Source organism: Orbicella franksi, chromosome 11 (genome assembly GCF_964199315.1).
Source record: "Orbicella franksi chromosome 11, jaOrbFran1.1, whole genome shotgun sequence".
NCBI classification, from domain to species: Eukaryota; Metazoa; Cnidaria; class Anthozoa; order Scleractinia; family Merulinidae; genus Orbicella; species Orbicella franksi.
The window spans coordinates 7,015,261-7,036,954 of NC_138155.1; the positions used below are offsets into that span (position 1 = coordinate 7,015,261).

A 21,694-nucleotide genomic window follows, 5' to 3' on the forward strand; every position below is an offset into this window, starting at 1 on the left:
AGAGTGATTTTTGTACAATCACTTCGTATATTTTTTAAATCCTATTTCAAAATTGTTCTGTAACTTTTATTTTCACTGAAATTAAATATGGCAAAATGGAGACATATTGTTTAAGCACATTGAGTCTAGAACCTGAGTAACATATTAAATTAGCAAAACAATTGCATTGACCTGTAGCTTTCTAAAGGTAATTTGGACACTCCCGTTAGGGGGCCTTGATAATTGGATAACTCATTTTATTTCAAAATTCTTGGTGTCGTTTGATAACCAGCTCTATAAGCTTTAAGTTGATATAGGGGTTTAGGTATCTACAGTACAGTGTAAAAGGGGAGCATTACTTCTCTTGGATGCGAAACACCTATATACGGTAACCTTAAACCACGAACTTATTGCTTCCTTCCATTTTTTGTGAAACAATTTATGACACAGCCACCTTTATAGCGGAGCTCCCAGCGGCTGCCGCCAAGCGGAGCCCCATAACTATAGAAACAGAACCACGTGCACGCGAACAAATAGAAAACCACAGAACTATTTTTTCATGGTCAACATGTCTAGCAGTGTGGATCATGGTGGGTGCGCCCAACGAAGCCAATGCCGCAGAACATGGCGGCCATAGTTTAATCATACATGTATGATATTGGACATCCATGTCATGGTCAATTGACAGCTGTCAAAACAAGATATCTGCTGACCAGTATTATGTGACCATATCATGGCTCAGGTTAAGAGCTCATCAAGGTCACATGTTTTTTAAAAAGTTGACCGCTGACAAAGTACCGGTTTTCTATTGGATCGTGGGCTCAAGCTAGGTTAACTTGTTGATCAGGGCCGGGTTGTTCAAAAGGTATACTAATGTTTTTCACTGCTTATGTTTAATGTAGTTTGAGATTATTGAAACTCAAAACAGATGGCCAGACATTATAAACAGAAAAGCTCAACGCAAAGTTACAAAACTCACATTAAAATCCTGGGTTAGCTTACTCGGGCTTTAAGCAACCCGGCCCAGGAGCTCCACTTTTAAGCTTGGCTAAATCTAAATATTACAATGTTTACAATTGACTCAGTGGTGGCGTGAATTTGTACATGTATTTTGTAACATAAACGTGTATTGCTATTTGCCTTCATGCTGTACATCCATCAATAGTTCAGTTTTTTCTTCATAAAATATGCTATTAATACTGTCTACCTTTTAAAAAATACTGGAATTCTACATAGCCTTAAGACACTTCCCAAAAGTGACTGTAAAAAGATACAGTTAAAGGTATGACAGCTGTACAGTATTAAGAACAGCATACAGGAATATAATGAGATCCATTCCCTACTGCAAAATTGCAACATTGCAACATTCACAATGAAAAAATCTCCCTGGCATTAATGGTAAATATAACACTTTGTGGATAAACACTTACAGCATGTAGGCTGCTATTAATAATCTTATAATTCAACTTCAATAATTGATGTGTTTTTTTTTTTTTCTCCACGAAGATTGTGGACTACAGGGACTGTTAACTACTGGGTGACCTCATCAAATATATAATTTTGTAATTAAATTATGTCAAAAATTAATCAGTAAGCTATAAGTAAGGTATACCATCTAGACATATTTTGCCTTCACTACATGTAGACAACTGAACACACTCGGAGGTTTTGATGCATATGTGCATTTGGTCAGCCAAATCCAAGATGTGTTTAATTAAGACATCAGTAAAATTACAGCTAAATGGATAAAAAATATATCCTACATGCACCAAAGTTGAACACGTAAACCCCCTCAAACAATTGAAAAATAGGGTCCGTGTATCCCCAAATGCAGTGGCACCAATGGAATCATCTCCTTGTAGAGCTTTCTCTGCATGCAGGGTCATTGATTGATGAAGAAAAAATAGTTCATGTTCATGTGCAAAAGGGGAATATGGAGGTGCTGTTAGCAATTTACCACGTTTCAGAAGAGTGTATGGATTTAGTATTTTGGAAAATTATGTTCCATACTTGCTGCATCAGCAAACCTAGTGTAATACTAATCATCCACTCGACATTTCAACAACAACAACAAAACCGAAGAAAACTACATAATCACAATATGCATATCACTACACCTGAATCAAACGAAGGATGCCAGAAATGTTACAGAAAATTCGTTTAAGATTGATTATCATTCCAGTTAAAGCGAACAAATGCATTTAGAAGCCACAAAACGTCCAAAATCTCAAAGACTTGCGGTGTTCAATTTTAATAATTATTTGCGCCAAAGCGTAATTTGAATATTATTTTTGCCGACGGCTTTGTAGTCCTTTTTTCGGCCGTAGCTTTACCAGTCTTTTACCAATAACCTTAAAAGAAATTCAGCCAAACATTTCACTAAACCCAATAAATTAAACAACCAAAACGAGGAAGTCTCCATAATTTGTAAACGCAATATGCATGACAACATTCGAGCGTCAAAAGCTGTCAAGGAGAGCAAACGATGGTTTTCCTTCTTCCAAAGGTAAACAGAAGAAGAAATTATAGCAGTCTACAAAGCGGCTGTCCTTACTAACACAAAGAAAACTTTAAAACTCGCCTGGCAGTATTTACAAATACAGTTTTATTACTTTAAGACGTGAGGTTATCGGTATACGGCGAAAAACGACAGAAAACTAAGCTTGTTGGTTACCCATGGTGCTTCGCTGGCGCGCTTCGCGCACTGAAGCTCCGCTACAAAAGCTGTATATTTGGCTCACTTCAAATAAATTAAGTCATATCATCAAAAAGTCTAATTTTGTCATGTTTCGCCCCCACCAGAAACAAATCTACCCTTTCAACCAAAAATATGTATATTTGACAATGAGAAGAATATGAATGTTCTTTTTGACTGCAAATATTATGTCAAGTACCTAGGAGTGTTACTTGATTACAATCTTTCTTGGAAGAACCTTATTGAATACGTTGCTTTAAAAAGAAGTAAAACTATAGGTATTATTTCGAAAATACGACACTTTGGCCCCTTTCGCACTCTGCCAAATATTTACCAATCCTTAATTTCTCCCTACGTTACCTACGCATTATCTGTTTTGGGTCAGGCTTGTAAGTCTCGCCTAAACAAAATATTATTGTTACAGAAACGAGCCCTGCGTTTTAAGTGTTATTTATTAAGACTAAACTTCTACCCATACGTCCACTCATTATATTATAGACGTTTGTCGGAATTAATGAATGATGTCAATACTGCCTCAGCGCCAATTAAATTACGTAGTTTATTTATGGAAATATCTGACGTCCATTCTTACAAAACCCGCTACTCTACCTCAAGTAACTTTTCCATAAACTACACAAAAATTCATTCTCCAGAATCGGTGGCAGACTATTGAACGAGATACCACGCAATATAAGAGAGCTACCAAGAAAAGTATTTCAAAGTTAGAACTAAAAATCAATTACTAAGTATGCTCCAGAAAGAAAATGCTTTTCTTTGATACACCGGATTAATCATAAACTGAAATCTTTTAAGTGACTACATGAATCAATGTCCTCTCTCATTATTCTCCCCTGATTTTATTTTAATAGTGTCTTAATATGCAGAAACGATAAAAGTATTAACTACATATTTAATCTTGAATTAATTGTTATTATTGTAATTTAATTAATCTAGTTATAGGTACAAACGTTTAATGGCACGCCTAGATTAGGACATGCTATCCGCGGGCCAAATAACATGTAATTTTAAAATAAAGGAATATAAAGATTTTTCTCGTTGTTGTGCGCTCCTATGCACAGTTAAAGAATGAAGTTTATTGTTATCAGATCAAGGAATATTTACTGGATGTTAGACTGTACCTATATGCCCATTACAAACATAACAACAAATAAGGCAGAGTCACTTACGTTCGCAACTTTTTTGATTCCCTGAAAGATGATAACCAGGAAAGCAGCTACATCGAGAAGAACCACCATAGCTCTTACAAATCTGGTCACATCCTCCGTTGCCAGGGATACATCCATTGCATTCTGTCTTCTGATTACTACTTCCGCTGCAGGAACGCCCCCCGCATTTTGGGGAAGGACTATCACATTTGCGATACCGGGTCTTGTACCCATTTGAGCACTGAGTTTGGGCCCAGCTTGATGGCTGCCATGAACCCCATTTGCCATGTACTGGCGCTAGAAATTTAAAATAATGATGATGATGATGGTGATGATGATGATGGTGATGATGATGATGATGATGATGATGAAGAAGATGGTGATAATAGAAATAGTAATAGAAACAGTAACAGTAAAAGTAATTAACAGTAACAGTAACAGTAACAGTTATAGTAATAGTAATAATAACAATTATATAATTATATAATCAATGTTTTGATTGTTGCTTTTAACGGCAACCCGACAATACCAGTAAAGATACATTGCATGAACGAAATTATTTGAAATCAAGATGAGATGCATCCTCGGAATCCCAGGGGCAACTAATCGGGACAATGCGATACTTTCAGACGATAGTCTACATCCCGCTCTTGATGTAAACTTTCACCCGAAAATATCGCGTCTCCCGAAAATATCGTATCTTCCCGACTAGCAGCCCCTGGGCCTTCGAGGATTAATGAGATATATTGTAAATATATTTAGACCAAGCTCTGTGGTGACCCGCGCTTCACAGTCTTTCTCGATCTTTCCATGTCCTTTTGTCTTTTTTGTTTTTGGTTTATGTTTTTCTTTTTTTTTTTTCTTTTTTTTTTTAATACGGTTTCTGATATTTTGAGACTGAAAAATATGACTAGAGCACGGGAGGAAGTAAAATGTGCGCTGCTACATCAAAGACGGGTTTTAGACTGTGCTGTCTTTATTTTGGCACAGGCCTTTGAACACAATTTGCTTCGAAGGTACCATGCTCACTGGGGCCCCATCGAAGCGATACGTTTTGCAATGAATTGTTCTCTAATCGAAAATTTAGCCTAAGCTTTACGTCTCCACTGTAAGACGCTGATACGCTAAGAGAAATCTCAATATCCGTTATTTATGCATTACTTGTGTTGAAAATGATGTGAGCGTTTTTAAAAGCCTTCGTATTCGATTCACTGTTCACATTTATATGATAGGGCTTTGTTTGTTAATCGCTCCACTCTCGAAAACAATTTTCGATTTGAAACGGTGAGCATCATAAAATGAAACGAACAAGGCAAAAAAAAAAAAACGCTAAGGGAACGCATGCTTGCTTTTACGTATGTCTGTTGAGAACGAATCCATTTTGATCTAGATCATAGTCTCTTTAAAGTGCAATAAACCATGCAATGAAACATTGCAGCAAATTTATGACATTAATCATTCTAATGAATTATTCGATCATGTCACTGGGTACCCGAACACTGTTCAGCATTATCATAATCATTTAAAGTAAAGATAATGTCATTTACCCGTGTTCTCCTGTCTTGTTGAGTGCCCTGAGTGTCTTGAGTCGTTTAGATGAGATTTGAGAAGAAGTGACGGCAGTTTACATTTCATATATCATCTTTAATTGTCTGCCGCTTTGTAAATATAAAGCTCCGATTACGTCTCGAGTTTTCATTATCGTTGTCAACTATTAACTCTAATTTCTCCCTGGATGATAGTGATGGCAGTGAAAGCTCGAGAAGTAGTCGATACTTTATATTTACAAAGCGACAGGCAATATATTTTTACCTTCGCTTCTATTCAAATCCGCCTCCTTAGCGACTCAAAAAGGCAAAGCGACACAGATAAATAACGGTGTAAATAGTATTGATTATGTTATTGCTGAGACAGTGTTCTATTCCTCTGTGGTCACGTGACTTGGCGTTTTTAATGCAACTACATTATAAAAAGAGGTTTCACCGCAATATGTCCAAAGCTTTGAGCGTCTCTCAGTTGTTTAGTGAAGGCAAAATTTGGTGCTTTTTAAAGGTTAAATCTCAAACTCGTTAATAATGCATCAAGAGTTTAAACAAAGGAAATCATGACCTGGACGGTGTTTCGATATCTGATCTCAATTAGCATGGATTTGTGTGATTTTATTTTCTCGTTTTCCCTTAGTTTTAGTTTCGGGTGAGAAGATGTGTCAAACCCTTAAAACCATGTTTGACCACATGTCCAAACACCTCGAAGTACGTTACGCGTCGTATTTTCAACTCTGTTCTCGCCGTTTGGAAATGCGGTCAACTGGGAGGCGGTCATTAGTGTTTGATATATTATAACATAACTGACTTAGAGAGATTTTGGATTTTATAGCGATTCATTTGATATAGAGATTTTTATTTTTACATTTTAGCAGTTTTTGCTATTTTTAAAAACAATTTTGGAACATGAAAGCGAGCTCTTTTGGCTGGCAGAACTATTTTCAGTGGCAGTTTTGCCCACAGGATACCGGGACAAAAATATAATTTGTCGAATGCCTGTTCGTGGTGAAGGATTATAAAATGAAAATCTGCCGAATACAAACTAGCTGAATTTTGTGCATCATGTTGCGATGATAAAATTTTGTCCTCACAACAGTTTTTTTTTTTTTTTTTTGTCGTTGTTTTTCGCTAAAAGGAAGCATTTCACATAAAGAAAACGGTTGCTGCAATATGTGCCTGCTTCATGTTCCGCAACACGGCCTATAATTTGCTTGGACTCCCTTCTTTTGTAGACATTAAAAAACAGCCCTTACCAAACCTAACACTATTTTAAATGTATTTAAATACTATTTTTAAAAACTGTTTTAAACCTATTTTATGAAATAGATTAAAAACAGGGCGAAAAGTGTATTTTTAACGTAGTTTTCGACTGCTTTTAATGGTGTTTAAACCTGTTTAAAACACTATTGAAACAAAATTTGAAATGTATTTTGCAAAGCTTTTAAAAATATAGTTAAAATTCCAAAACTCGAAATCCTTTGCTAAGCTTAAAAATATAATTAAAATAGTCTGTAACTTCTTTAAAAATCTCTCGAGGAACACAGCATTCGGAATAAAATCAGGACACAAATCGTTTTAAACACAGCTTTTAATCTGCAAGACTATTTTTAAACTAGTTTAAATGACAATTTTAAAAGTATTTTGTACAAAATAGGTTTAAAATAGGTGCAAAATTATATTTTTAACATATTTTTCAACTGATTTTAAAGGTGTTAAAACCTGTTTAAAACACTATTGAAATCCACTGTCTCAAAACATATTTCAATAGTACTTTAAGCAGTTTAAAAATTAAAGTGGATCATATATGAAAAAAATATGTCAAATACAATATAAATATATGAAAATAGCTTTAAAATAGTCTAGAAATGGCATACAGTAATATAGTATAAAACAGCATAAAAATAGCACAAAATAGTATAAAAACAGTATGAAAATACTGTAAAAATAGTATATGTATAGTATTAAAATAGTTCAAAAATAGTGTCAATACAGCATAGCAATAGTGCCAAAAAAATCTTAAACTTACATGTAACTTTGCTCTAGCTGTGAACAACACATGACATGCTAGAAATAAGTGTAGGGCAAACTCAAGCTTGATGGGGGTGCTTGGCTCTACTTCTTTCTTTACTTGTATAATCAATGTATGTAGCTCTACACTTACTGTATCTGTATATGAAAAGCTGTAATAAGAGTTGAGCCTGCGATATTTTTTTTGTCTACTGTACAGGTATAAAAGGCTAAAAGTTACTACAGTTTTAAAAACCAAAACATTTTTGAGTGTACGGCCATCATCAGGGGTACATATTTTCTTTGTTAAGAAGAATTGCAAACAATGTAAAGGAGTCAAAGGAACATGCATGTATCAATACCAATTGAGAACTTGAGGCTAAGGGTCCATTACCTAGTATAAAACATCTTCTATATCACTCATTTTAAGGCTAAATACAGGTTATTTACTTGTACTGGTATGCTATGTCTGCAGGGCTGTCATTAAGGCTTGTAAGCCATAACACCTGTTATGGCTGAGTATGCTTGATTTTCCCTTGATGCTACAGGTTAAATTCCCTGTTGTTTAGAGAAATCACCCACAAAGTAACAAATTTGCTATGGGTGTGGAGAATAAGGCTACAGGTGACTAAAAAATTAATGACAACCCTGGTCTGTATATGGGAACTATATACATTGTAAACGTACATGCAGTACATGCATCAATCACTTCTAATCAAGGGAACCCTTAGGCCAATTTAGAGGGTACAACTCATTATGTGTGACTTTTGTAAATTTAGTAGGTGATGATCATGTTGTGCAAAGGTTTTGTTCATCTTTCATGACTGAGCAATGTCTGAGGCTGCAACTAAACCCTGCATCATTTATGTGGTCCATGTTACAGTTGCAAGCAAGTTATGGGTTTGATTTTGAGTCATGGACTTGTTTTATGTACATGCACAAGTGCATGTAGCAATTAAAGCTGTACCATCTTATTGGGCCTACAGATATTCAGACTATGAGTAGTCCCGGCCTCTTTCACTTAGTCTATTGTGTGTGATGCAAATGAAAACAGCGAGAAAAATATGTTGATTTTCTTTTGTGTCACGCATGATACATAGACTAAGGGCCTCTTCATATGAGCCAGGTAACTGGCCAAGTGCTGTGTTGCAAAAGTGAAGCTATTTTGCCTAAAAAGTTTTGTCCTGGTTACCCGGGCTGGAGCGTTCATATGGGAAAATTTTCATCCTGGTCACTGAGATCTTGGACGCAAAAACTGAGATCTCAGTAACCGGGCCAGCCTGGCTTCTCATACATACATGAACACATCAAAATTTTTACGAAGGAAAGAGTGACCAGGTGAGATCTCAGGAAATGAGCCAGGCTGGTTGACTGGGCTCATATGAAGAGGCCCTAAGCCAAAGAGGGAATACTCGTAGTCTTAGCAAGCAGGGCAGGGAAAAACCCACATCCCATTGCCTGGGGCAAGTAAATTTTGCTCTTGGGCAAGTGAAAATGGAAGTTTGGAGGTCTGGTCAGGTGGGCAAGTGAAATTAGCCTCAGTACATATAATCTTGTGAATGATAATTTCCAATCAAAGCCTATTTCAAAACTTAAGACTGCAAGATGAGCAAAACAGTGAGTTGAAAGCATGGATTAATTTAAAATCCAAGCATACTTTATATCTGACACAACAATTGTCACTGTTGGTAGTTTCTTTCACCTAGTTTCATAGTGCCAGTAAACTCATTTTGTTATAGTCTATCACTGAATATAGACAGCAACTAGTAAATGATGTAGTTGATAAGGCATGAACCCTGTGTGCCCATTGGGCATTAGTAATATTTTAGTGGAGCCAACTGAAAACTAAAATATGCTGGCCCACTGGACAGCTAGATTTCATTTTTTTTTTCCCACCCTGGCAAGATGAAGCTTAAAAAACCAAAACCACTTGCAGTAAGTCATAGGGAACCCAAGCTGTCACAAGTCAAGGTCATGTGCAATTTGAGGTAAAGTTTTACAAAAACTACAATATTCAATCATGAAAGAATTAATTAATGCATACCATGTTCCCCTTGAAATAAACTTTGTAGCCGCAGTGTATGTAATATATGATCGATAATATTATTATTTACAAGTTAACAAAAATTATCCCATCAAGTTGTAAGGTTCATTTATTTCCAACAAGAAACAACTGTACTTTCACTGATGTGGCATGACTGTAGTAGCTACATATAGCTTCCTTTCTAACCCTAAATTTAGTTATTTCCTCCTTTAAAAATTTACCAATGATTGCAGAATTGCAGCAATAACTTTGTAACCAGAAGGCAGTTGAAAGACCCCTATCAAACTCACAGAGACTTTGGCCCTAACAGGGCAGCACCACTCTCCATCTCCTGTTTCTCAAAGCTGAAAATAAAAACAAAATTATTTACTGCATTGTTTAGTTATTGCAGGGTTTAATATTTTAGCCTCCATGTATGTTTTGTTATCATGTTAAGTCTATAAAGTTGCGTTTCCACTTGAAGAAAAACAAACTGTTTGGTTCAACTTCCACAGCTCGCACTTTAATTTCCCTACGAAGAGATCGATCAGTTTATGCCATGTCAAGATAGTAAAATGATCACAATGGATGAGTAATTTACGGCTGCACAAAAATGGCATACACAGTTGCAAACATATAACTGCCATATAACCGATCATACATGTATATAGAACAGTACCTAATTATGTAGACTGGACGAAGAACAATTCAAAATTCAGATCTATGTTTCATAGGCAATTATCTAATTCGATAAAACAGCTGATGTGGTTACAGATATGTTACATGCATTTACATGTGCATGCATCTTTTCGAATGAAAGACACACCAAGACAGAAGATGGTCGGCTTACCTCCATTTCCTTGAGACATTACCAAGTTGAAGTCTATCAGAAAGATAAATCATGGTCGGTGCACCCACGAGTCATATGATTCGGTTCGGTCCCTTAACTTTTCGTCCAGTAAAAGGTAAAAGAACAAACAAATGAACTGTTGCACTGGTTTTCAACGACTGGAACGAAACCTCCGGTTTACACAGCAATTTTGACATGGAAACAAGTCACGTGGTCACTTACACGATGTTTCATGCAATCACAGCTGACCAAAATGCTCGCATCAGAGTATTGCACCGGCGGGTCAGCGGAAAATCGACCGGAAAATCCGTTTGCGCCAAAGTTACGACCGCCAAAACGAAGCAAGAGGATCGCATCGATCGCCACATTGGATATAGTTCTTAGCCCAGGATTTTTAACGGTACGGTATCTGTTTATTTTATCTGCTTAAACTTCATTTTTTTGTTTACAACCCTCGTAACTTTTTCAAGCGTATTTTCAGGTATTTTACATTGAGACATACGCGGGTAATGCTTGGCGATTTCTTGTTTGGATGCGCCAAATGTTTATTCATAAAAGAAGCTTTCTCTTAGATGCATGGCTTTGCTCCAGACGTAACTAATCACGTACCAAATGGAACGTTCGATTAAACGAACTTTATCGAAATCAATCGAACTTAATCGAACGATTGGGTCCGAACACTCGAAGAACAAAATTGGGACATTCGAATGAATGGAATCGCACTTTGTTGTCGTGCGAGAATGTGTTGTACACATGTTCATGTATTGAGTAATTGTATGCTATAACGCATGAAATCCAAGCTTGAATCAAGCCTGCCATGAACAGTCGAATCCTTGCATTTTGGTTGCGACTTTAGGTGTCACTCAACCTGTATTCGCCCTATTGTTTCTATCGTTAATTGTACTTTAATTATTTTCATTCTTCTATATTATGGATGTAGATTTCTTGGCAAAAGTGATATTCACACAAAGAGGTTCTGGAAAATGGTTGAAGGGCCTAGTGATAGGGACTTCTCCCCATGCACATGTTAGTTTTGACCTTCAGTGGGGAATAGACAAGCATTCAGTGTAGTTCAAATTCAACAAATTTTTGATTAGATGAATGCACTACATTTATGTGGCAGGTTGATATATTTCCAAAAAATATGGCTAAGTACAACAAAGGTTCAGGAAGGAGAAATTACCTGGCAAGAAGAAGAAAAAATAATGAAAGACAAGAGGACAAAGTAATAAGAGAAGGATGAAAACACAGAAAACTACATGTAGCTGAAGTATTTCATTCTTTGCAAGAAACTGAGACAGATGAAACAATTAAGTTGGGAAAGATTTGCGGAACCAGCGTGATTTACCACCGAGGCATTTTTATGTGGTCCAATGAGGGTTCTTTATTCGCTTTTGCTTGTAACATTTTCAAGAAACAGAGAAAATTTAACCAGCTACAGAATAACCCACTAGGACATGAATGAATGGGTAAGTGGATAATGCAGTTGATTCATGTACATAATTAATAATGAAATGTTCCAAGTCCTGGTTCGGTAGTTGTTGTTTGCGAGATCTTGAAGCTTGTGCTCTAGTTTGCAAGATGGCGTCCAAGCAAATGCACAAAGGCCTCTAGGTGTTCTGAAATGTTATCGTTGACAACTGAAAAATAAATCTTTTTATCATTCGATGCATTTTGTCTTGCTTTTCATTCGCTGAGAGCCCACCAAGTGACCTGTAAATAACTGCCTACAAATAATGATCTGCTCATGCATAGTGCCGTGTAAATGTGTTTGCTGCAAATAATATTGAATTTTCCTCTCATGTGTAATTGAAACCAAGCTCTCAGGTGAAATAATTTAAATGGCAGATCGCTTCCCTGAGCTGTCAGAGAGTGATTTAAATGTGAAACCAAACTGGGTGGTCACAGATCAATTATTTGCCTCAGCCTTCAGCTTCGGGAAATAATTGATCTGCTTGCCACTGACAAATCATGATATTTTGCTCAACCTCATCCAATAATAATTATTATTCACAGTTATTGTGGAACCGGCGCTTTTTGCCAGCTTGCTGTGATGTTAGTAGTGAATGCCTCTTGTTAACAGATCAGAGCACAGACTCTCATAATATTAGCCTGGTCACAGCATCTGTCATTGAAACCAACCACTAAATTCAACATAAGTCTGCTCATAACAGACTGGAACAACAACTTTTATCATTAAGAACTGTTTAGACAAAAAAAAAAATGGATTTCCTACATTGTTAACAATAATGACTAAACTGTTGTACACAAATATTAGTTCAAACCACTTTTGACTTCAAAATTAAATGACTGTCAAATCTGGAAAACTGTAACTGCTCATATGGGAAATAGGAAAAAAAGAATTGTTTGAAAGAACAAAAAAAAAACAGGAGTTTGGTTGTGAGATCTTGATTTTGGTGTACTTTGTGAGTGACAGCACTTTTGCAAGATCTTGAAGCATGTATACCATGACGATGGACCACAATAAATAACTGGCTGATTACTACAAGCAATTTTCTTTTTCATATTCAGTGGTTGTCATTTCTTGTGATTTGTTTTGAGATCTTTCATGTGCACACTGTGAGTGGGACACTTTCTGCCAAATTACATGTATGTAAATTATGTAATCTTGAAGCACGTACATGATGACTGACCACAATCAATAATTTGCTAATTACTGCAAGCTAGTTACATGTACCTTGAAATTTTCTTTTTAATATTGAGTAGATGTGATTTTTTTGTGATTTGATTGTGAGATCTTAATTCTGGTCTACTTTGTGCGTGATGGCATGTTTTGCCATTAGGAGTAGCCCCAATCAGTAATAAGTAATGTCAACCAATTACTTGGATCAATTTTCCTTGAGTTATTAGTTGCTGCTTTCAGAGATTTGATTGCTCCTGGTAAATTTTTAAAGTGATGACACTTTTGATAGAACTTATATATTGTGCATGTACATGCAGCCTAGCACATGCTCTCAACCTGAACCTCACTTGTGAACAAACATGGTATCTGTGACCATGTCCTTTTAGAGAAGACTGGGATTTACTTTAACGCCTATCGAAAAACTCCTCTGGGAAGTCCTGGAGTTGTTCAGTCTTTGCCTGCCATTTTGGTTATAAACTGTGCTTGATGCTTCGAAAAAAAAAAAGAAAGACAGGAATACATGTACATGCAGGGCGGCAAGAGAGTGCTATTTTGCGAAAAGGTTTGTTTGTCCACAGATTCATGTTTTTGGCTTGGCTAAATTTTTGATTGATTTTGATATTGAGAGAGTCTTAAAAGCTTACACACTAAAGCAGTTTTCAAAAAGGGGATGCAAATTATGTTGATTGAATTATAAATTTCCATTGGGCTAGATTTATAAATAGTGCAAAAATAGTGTATTTAAAATCTGTTTTTAAGGTAGACATTATTGTCATTATTTAAAACTACTATTTAAATAGTATACTCGCCTGATTAAAACTTAAAATATGTTTAAAACAGACTGTTTTGGTTGTATTTTAAAGCTTATAATATGAATTGCTATCTCAAATAGGTTTTAAACTTCTTATTTAAAACATATTTTATGTTCTTGACATATCAACTACATTTTAAATATCCTATTTAAAGACTATTTTAACACTGAAAATTTGTCAAACACTTTTTAAACCTACGGCCATTGCCAACATAACTTTCAAAACAGGGTTTAACTAGAATTTTTAAACTGTTTGAACGAAATTTTTGTGGCCATAGTATTAAAATAGATTTTAAATCCCCTATTTAAACCCTGTTTTGAGCTCAAACTACGTTAAAACCAGAGTGAAAATCACTCCAATGTCATGAAGTAGGTTTTAACTATACTTGAAATACATTACAAACAAGAAGCAAAATTTTGAATTTTGTATAAAATAGCACAAAAATACCCTATAGTGACTTCAAAATACTGTTTAAATCGTTAAAATACGTTCAAAACAGTTTAAAATCAGTTTAAAAATACAGCTGTTTTGGTAAGGGAGGAATCGGAAACACTCTTCTTTCTTGCGTTGGACTTGATATCGCACAACCTGCAGAAACTGAAGTTCAGTTGTATTCGTTCTTTTTATTCCCACTTTTCGAGCTTTTCGCGGAGTAGCATGCATTTCCATGCTAAGATATAAACCTCGTGATATTGCTAATGTTTCACACTTCAGTAACATTGATTCGACTCGCGCAAGAAGTCATTCATGCCGAGAAGCTCGCACTAGTTTTTGATCGGTGAACGAATTGACAGTAATAGATAGTTGGTGAAATCGGATTACAAGTAAATTGGTGGGTGATTATGCGGAAAGCCCACTACCTAAATCTGGCGCTCCTTCCCCTTCTTTCCCACGCCAGTAGCTTGCACTAGCAACGTTCCTCACACGGACAAGCTCGGATGATTATTGAATAATGTGACACGTACAGAAAGTGATACTAATTTAGATTTCTCGGAAATGCCGGAATCCGAATGGTTCTCAACGTGCACAAACGGCACAAAGTGGCTAATTAACAACTTCGATCTACTTTTGAGATTTATATAGGCAAAAATTAAAGTTCTGTATAAAGAAGAGTGTTGGATTTTCACACTATCGATCGCCAGTTGACGATTTGTTTCGTTGTTGTGTATATTACGAACGTTCCTCACTCAAAACCCGGCGGAATTGCAATGAATTTCAAACACCCTTAGACGAAAAGGGCCTCGTTTACTTTTAAGCCTTGGTCAAACGGTGCATGATAGGCGATCGTATCATCAACTATCATCGACTATCATGCACCGTTTGACCAAGGCTTTACAGCTGCTGGTCATAATAGGTCAATACTGGGTGATAATTCTGCTCGTGTTGGGTTACAAAATCGTTTATAACCAGGCTGTATATCCTAATCACAAATATCTCCTGCGATTGCCATTTATGGGACAGCTGATCAGGGCTAACTTTTTCATCACTGAACACCTCCAAGCCGGAATACTGATCAATGCGGGACCAAATTTACTGGCAAAACGTGGCAATCAATGTGATGTCATTTGGTGGCTTACATTACATCTTATTTAATGTTCCTTGTAGCCCAATCGAGACCCTTTCCTTTATGTTTCTGGATACAATAAATAATTTAAACACATACAGTGCAGTACAATAAAATATCAATCAGGAGCAGGGTTGGCACAGTGGTGAGAGAGCTCGCCTCCCAACAAAGTTGCCCTTGATCGATTCAGGACCGATGCCATATGTGGGTTGAGTTTGTTATCGGTTCTGGCCTTCGGCTCCGAAAGTTTTTTCTCTGGGTTCTCTGGTTTTCCTCCCTCCACAAAAACCAACATCTCAAAATTCCAACTAGGATGAAGGACGCACGTGAATACTATAAGCTAAGGCTGATGTGGCTTTCTCTCTGAATATTGTAATTGATTGAAGGAATAACAGGCATACTCACAAGAACCACCTCCACCTCCTTTTCCACACGCAATGACGCAATTCTGGTTGGTACCAATTGCTACTGCCGCTAAAACAAGAACGGTGAGCTTGACAAAAGAGCTCATATTTATTTCACGGAGCTTCGTGTAACTTGAAAGAGGAAATGGCACAACCGCTGCTAATTATGCTCCCTGGCTGAAAAAAAAAAAAAAAAAAAAAAAAAAAACGGGAAAAACCCCGAAGCGTAAAATGAGCTATAGATAAGTATAAGTTAAAAGTGAAATCTGTCATTACTGCACATTAAGTGTTTTTTCAAGGACGAAGAGTTTCGGTTTCCGAGCTTCCAAAAGTACAATCAAGGCGCTTTTCATCTGGATGATTCCGGGAACTTATCCAAAGAATGTAAGTAGATGTATGCAAGTTGGTATATTATCCTCGTTCTGAAAATCTACCTGGGTGAGTAAAAAGAGAGAATTTAAACTTAGTTTGTTGACGATTTTGCAGCTAAGGAACCCTTTACTTGGGATAGTAAAGATTGCGTTTCGCTGGTAAAGCACTTGATGGTTCTTGTTAAATTTGCATAGATAATTAAAGTTTCAAATACCAAATTCTAAATCAGCAAACCAAGTACGCAGGTGAACGACTCAAGTAGTTTAAGGCCTGGCTCAAAGGCTTTTACCGGTGAAAATAATTTATTAGTTATATTTCTGAAGGTATAAATGGCAATGGAACCAGATTTAGCACACAGTTAGGTTTTGACATCCTGAATATAACAAGAGATATAGCTACTCAACCAGAATTCCATATGGCACACAACCATAATTAGGATAAACTGGCGAGAAAAGCTACTGACGAAAACATTCCTTTAAATGACAAATGAATTTGTCTTGAGTAATGCTCTAGGCCAATACTGTACCGTCTCCTTTTTATGCATATTAAACATCAAGTCATGGTCCTGTAGCTATTACTTTCTACCAAATCGTTGTTTCTTCCCCCTTTTTAACTCGATTCACTCAAAGAGCTGATATAATCTTGTTGAAACATCTGCTACAAAGCAGAACAATAGTTAAAGCCGAAGCTGAATTCTCGAAACACTTTCGGCACGCTGCTCTAGATAACCACGAAATTCATGACTAATAATAATTCGATTTTTACCGAGCAGCACGTGGTTCATTAATAGCAATTTCATTAGCTACATTCTTGAATCGTAATATAACCTAATTACAGAAATAAAAGTTAAAAGACGAGTCTTTAAACCATAGAAGCCAAATATTCTTACCTCTGAACGATAGTCACAGATTACAACGTGAGCAGAATGTCTAAATTCCTCACGGTAAAATCTTGGGCGAATACTAACGTTTGAGATTCAGGTGGGCTGCTTTTTGTCTCCGCGGTAATGTTGCAGTGATTATTCATTATTATTCTATAACAATACTACCGTTGTTCTATACACCAGACGCAAGTCTGATTTGTTGTGTGGGCGTTCTGCAAGATTTGCACTTTCTGTATCAACAGTCTATTCTGTAGAACTTGGTATGCTAATTTCTTCTATTTTCATTGTTGGCACAGGAACGTCTCTAGAAGATCATGAATGCTATCTTGTGGATATGTACGCTGTCCATGTTAACGCCACAGAAAAGTGCACAAGTATACCGGGGTAAGTTAAATTATTACTTAAACTATTACTTAAATTAAAATATGAATAAGTAGTACAACTAGGAACCACGTCACCTAATTGTCTGAAATAAGAAAGACCAACATAACCCAGTAATATTCCTCCTTGAGATATTTGTTGGGTCTTTGTCCCTTTATTAGTGCGGAAATTCGTATGGGAATAATGAATACTTTTTACTCACTTTGACCTGTTAATTTATATTACCCGTTGCATATCTGTCAGTAGATTCGAAACACAGGGCTGATTTGTTAAAAAATTGGTGGCACGTTTATCTTGCATTTGATTGATTACCCTTAGTTAAAGGAAACTGATTTCGTGCCACTAGAATATTGGGAATATTGTGAATGCTATCGTGTATTCACAATATTCTAGTGGCGCGAAATCAGATTCCTTTAAACTGCGAATTTATTTTCAATCGTAACAAATGATCGATGAAGCTACATACCTCTCAAAGTGACGTTGTTGTCGGCAACAATCGCTTAATTTAATCCGTTGACTAAACTTTGCTCAAGAAAATACCATTTTTTTCGAATTTAAAGGTACCGATCCTAGTTTTTCGAGCATCTCAACTTTTTCTGTTCTTGTTTTTCTTTGTTTTTCCAAGAATTGCTCAATCGAATTCTAAAGGGATGAACTGGTCTGCATCCGTTCAAGTCGTTGACAAATAATGAAACACCCAGACACCCAAACTGACAATACTGGCTTTAGAAAACGAAATCATCGCAAAACGTCTAAGCGAATAATTACAGGGTGCATTGTACAAAACGTTTTCGATCAAGTGCACTGCTCAATGAAGTGCATGCGATTAAAATCGACGTTACTGAATTTTCTTATACTTTCATGGCTTGAACATATACAAGCTTGACCAAGAAAGATACGGGCATGCGACGATATACGTGACGGTGACCGTTACAACAAGTTTGAAAAATAATCTGGCTGCACAAAAGCGTCGAGAATGTTGATGACAGAACAAAAAAATTGATAAGGAAAATTCGTGCATGTCGAAGTAAACAACGCTGCTACTAAAACTGTCTGACTTTACATATCGATACTTCATCTGTAGTTAAACTGAAAAAAGGCAAAGATTCGAAGGAAAACTAAGAGTAAAAGCGTTCATTCTCCTGTTTACCGCATAATATTGCGGAACTTGAAGTCTATTCGGTGGATTTCAAATTAAGCCGGGAATTGGAAGTCGCTCAAAATCACACATAAATAATTGTGTAAATGTGTCAAACTTGACCCAATCAACGAACACTGGCCACTTTTCCGGACAGTGACGACGTCAACAGACAGAATCAGTGGCTTAGTAGTTCAGAGGTTCATCTGAGCTAGGACTGCAATTCACGTAACAGTTCTTAGCAGTTTTTAACGTTCTGAAACTTCTTTGATCGCCTAAGATCGATTCCTTAACGTGTGTTTGGAATTTACTGAGACCCACAGTCAACGTGTCAAAACATAAGTGCCGCGTACTTACTAACCTAAGTCCATCTCTCTCCACTTATATGATAACGTTTGTTCCGTTCCTTTTTCTTCTCTCTCCCTGTTCTTAGCCACGTTATGCAGTCCACCTTGTTTACTGGTGACAAACACATCGGACATTGTTGCCATTAACTACACAACTGCAGCTGCTCATTCTATTATCTCGGGTCTAACCAGAGCTGTTGCCATAGATGTCCATTTTAGCTTGGGTTACATATTTTGGAGTGATGTAACAGAACAAAACATCAAACGCTTCCACATTGACGTAGCAAGCACGACGACAATTGTCACTGGCATTGGAGTTTGTGATGGACTGGCGGTAGATTGGAGGACATCACAGCTGTACTGGACTGATACGACAAATGACAAAATATCGATATCAGATCTTAATGGCAATAACCAACGCAGCCTCGTTTCCTCGGAACTGGAGGAACCCAGAGCAATAGCTCTGGACCTCGATAATGGGTATGCATTATTGTTATTAATGTATCTTTTTAGAATTTATTTCTGGTTACAGAAGCTAAGATTTTTCTCGAACTAACAAACTTATGTCACTCCGCTCAATCACTTAAGAATCGGTAACTCGAATATCCTAAATTTATACAAGGGCGTGATTTCCTTTACCTTAGATGTAATAGGGTTATAAAAGATATGGTTATTTACTGATTTTAGGGGGAAAAAAATACAACACGTTGCTTTACCTGGATTATCTATGTTTTACAATTCTTTCCTTCGTTAAGCAATAACGAATTGCATATGTAGGATCATGATTATTGGTTCAACTTCTCTGGACATATTGATACGGAGTGAAATTTGTGTTCCTTCGCTGTTCTCGTATCATTCAGGACAATTGGAGGTGTGAGTTATATTTAGGGAATCTTTTGCTGACATGCAATTAATTGATTGATTGATTGATTGATTGATTGATTGATTCTTTCATTGAGGTTAATGATCTGGACTGACTGGGGAGTTAACCCTAAGATTGAAAGAGCTTCACTAACTGGAAATCAAAGGCTCGCCATTGTAACAACAGATCTTTCCTGGCCTAATGGTATTGACCTCGACAAAGGAAACAAACGAATATTTTGGGTGGATGCGGGAACTGACAAGGTCGAATCGGTCGATTACAATGGCAACGACAGAAAATTACTTTTTCAACAGAGTGGCTTACATCCGTTTGCAGTTGCATTAATTCCCCCTTTCTTATTTTTCACGGATTGGAATACGTATGAAGAGTTTCACCAACTGGACGCCTCGACTGGGGAAGTGCTTCGAAGTTATAGCATCAATGGTGGGCAGCCTATGGGCATCGTACCGTACGACAGCTCACGACAACCAGCAGATATTTAAAAGGAAATTTCATGTCATGAAAAGAACTCGTCTATTTTGCAGTGATTGATAAACTGTCTGTCTGCCTGCCTGACCACCTGACTGACTGACTGACAGACTGACGGACTGACTGACTAATTCAGTGATTCGTTGATTGGATCGATTATATTGAAGTGATCGATAAACGGCCTGCCTGCCAGACTGACTGACTGACTGACTGACTGACTAATTCACTGATTTGTTGATTGGGTCGATTATTTTGAAGTGATTGATAAACTGCCTGCCTGCCTGCCTGTCTGCCTGAATGACTGACTGACTGACCGATTGACTATTTCACTGATTCGTTGATTGGGTCGATTGATTGATTTTTTGAATGACTGTTTGATTGATTGATTGATTGATTAATTGATTAAATGATCGATCGATCGATGAATATCAAGTTTTCTATATATCTATCTATCTATCTATCTATCTATCTATCTATCTATCTATCTATCTATATATATCTATCTATCTATGAATGGATGGATGGATGGATTGTTTGTTTGGTTGGTTGGCTGGTTGGTTGTATATATTGATTGATTGACTGATCGATTAACTGATTGATTGATTAATTGACTGACTGATTGATTGATTGATTGATCATGATTGATTGATTGATTGATTGATTGAAGGTGTATGCAAAAGCGCCAGGGTAACTCGCTTACGAGAGCTTAAACCATATTGAATCGAAATTTTGCTTCATTAGCAGTATGATAATTTTAGGACATTTAAGGTCGTCTCTTTTAAGACTGATAGGGTACAGTGCATGTGCATTTTTTTCTTTAAATTTTTGAATGCTTTATTCATGGGACGAGCCAATTTCGAGAAATCATCCGGTACTTCCCATTGAGGAGTTTCCTGCTCTTGCACTACTCAAGATTGCGGCAATGTTACAACCCCTTATTATCCAATTTTCGCTTTATTAACTGTCAAGTCGTCTCTGACGGGAGGTAAAAACAAAAGAAAATTCAAACTTCTAGCTATAAAAGTGGCCGCGGTCGCTTATAACAGGTGGTCGCTTACAAGTTCAGAAGTCCCAAATAGAATGATTTGACTTAAAAACTTTTGGTGTTTTGAAAAACTGGTCGCCGAGGAGAGGTTGTCGCTTACGAGAGGTGGTCGCAACCGTGTTGTCTTCAGCGAAAGGCTTTTTTTTTTTTTTCACCTGTACAACGCAACTTCACTTATTGTCATCCTCATTATAATATAGAAAGATAAATACATACGTAAACTTTTTACATTGTTTCTAGAATCTATGTGTTCTAGTTCAGGAGTATATCATGTGTGTTCTTGTAGGTGTACATTATAAGCGGGATCGAGTATCGTCTCTCTCTTGTTTTAGTTAAAAGCGCTGGCGCCGATGGTTCTGCTTTGGTGGTGTTGCTTTTGGTCTGCTTTGGTTCATCAGCAATTTCGTCAATTGCTATGCTTGTGTCTAGGTCTTAATTCACTTTCGTGCCTAATAATGTCATTTTACCATGTACACTGTTGTGCTCACT

At 36.8% G+C, this 21,694-nt stretch overlaps 1 protein-coding gene and 1 pseudogene across 2 annotated transcripts in view; one reads left to right on the plus strand and one right to left on the minus strand.

The window, feature by feature from the left end:
* The window catches only part of LOC145502331 (uncharacterized), a 51,936-nt gene extending 34,709 nt beyond the window's left edge, over positions 1–17,227 (minus strand). Inside the window, 3 exon segments of the mRNA XM_081481599.1 lie at positions 3,862–4,137; positions 15,690–15,865; positions 16,950–17,227. Of these exon segments, the coding sequence (XP_081337725.1) occupies positions 3,862–4,137; positions 15,690–15,795 (382 nt within the window). The 5' untranslated portion in view covers positions 15,796–15,865; positions 16,950–17,227.
* The window catches only part of LOC145502481 (uncharacterized), a 46,960-nt pseudogene continuing 35,597 nt past the window's right edge, over positions 10,332–21,694 (plus strand). Inside the window, exons 1-5 of the transcript XR_014051339.1 lie at positions 10,332–10,664; positions 11,388–11,733; positions 17,240–17,327; positions 18,896–19,289; positions 19,769–20,187. The product of XR_014051339.1 is annotated as an uncharacterized LOC145502481 (transcript). The remainder of the gene's footprint in view (positions 10,665–11,387; positions 11,734–17,239; positions 17,328–18,895; positions 19,290–19,768; positions 20,188–21,694) is intronic.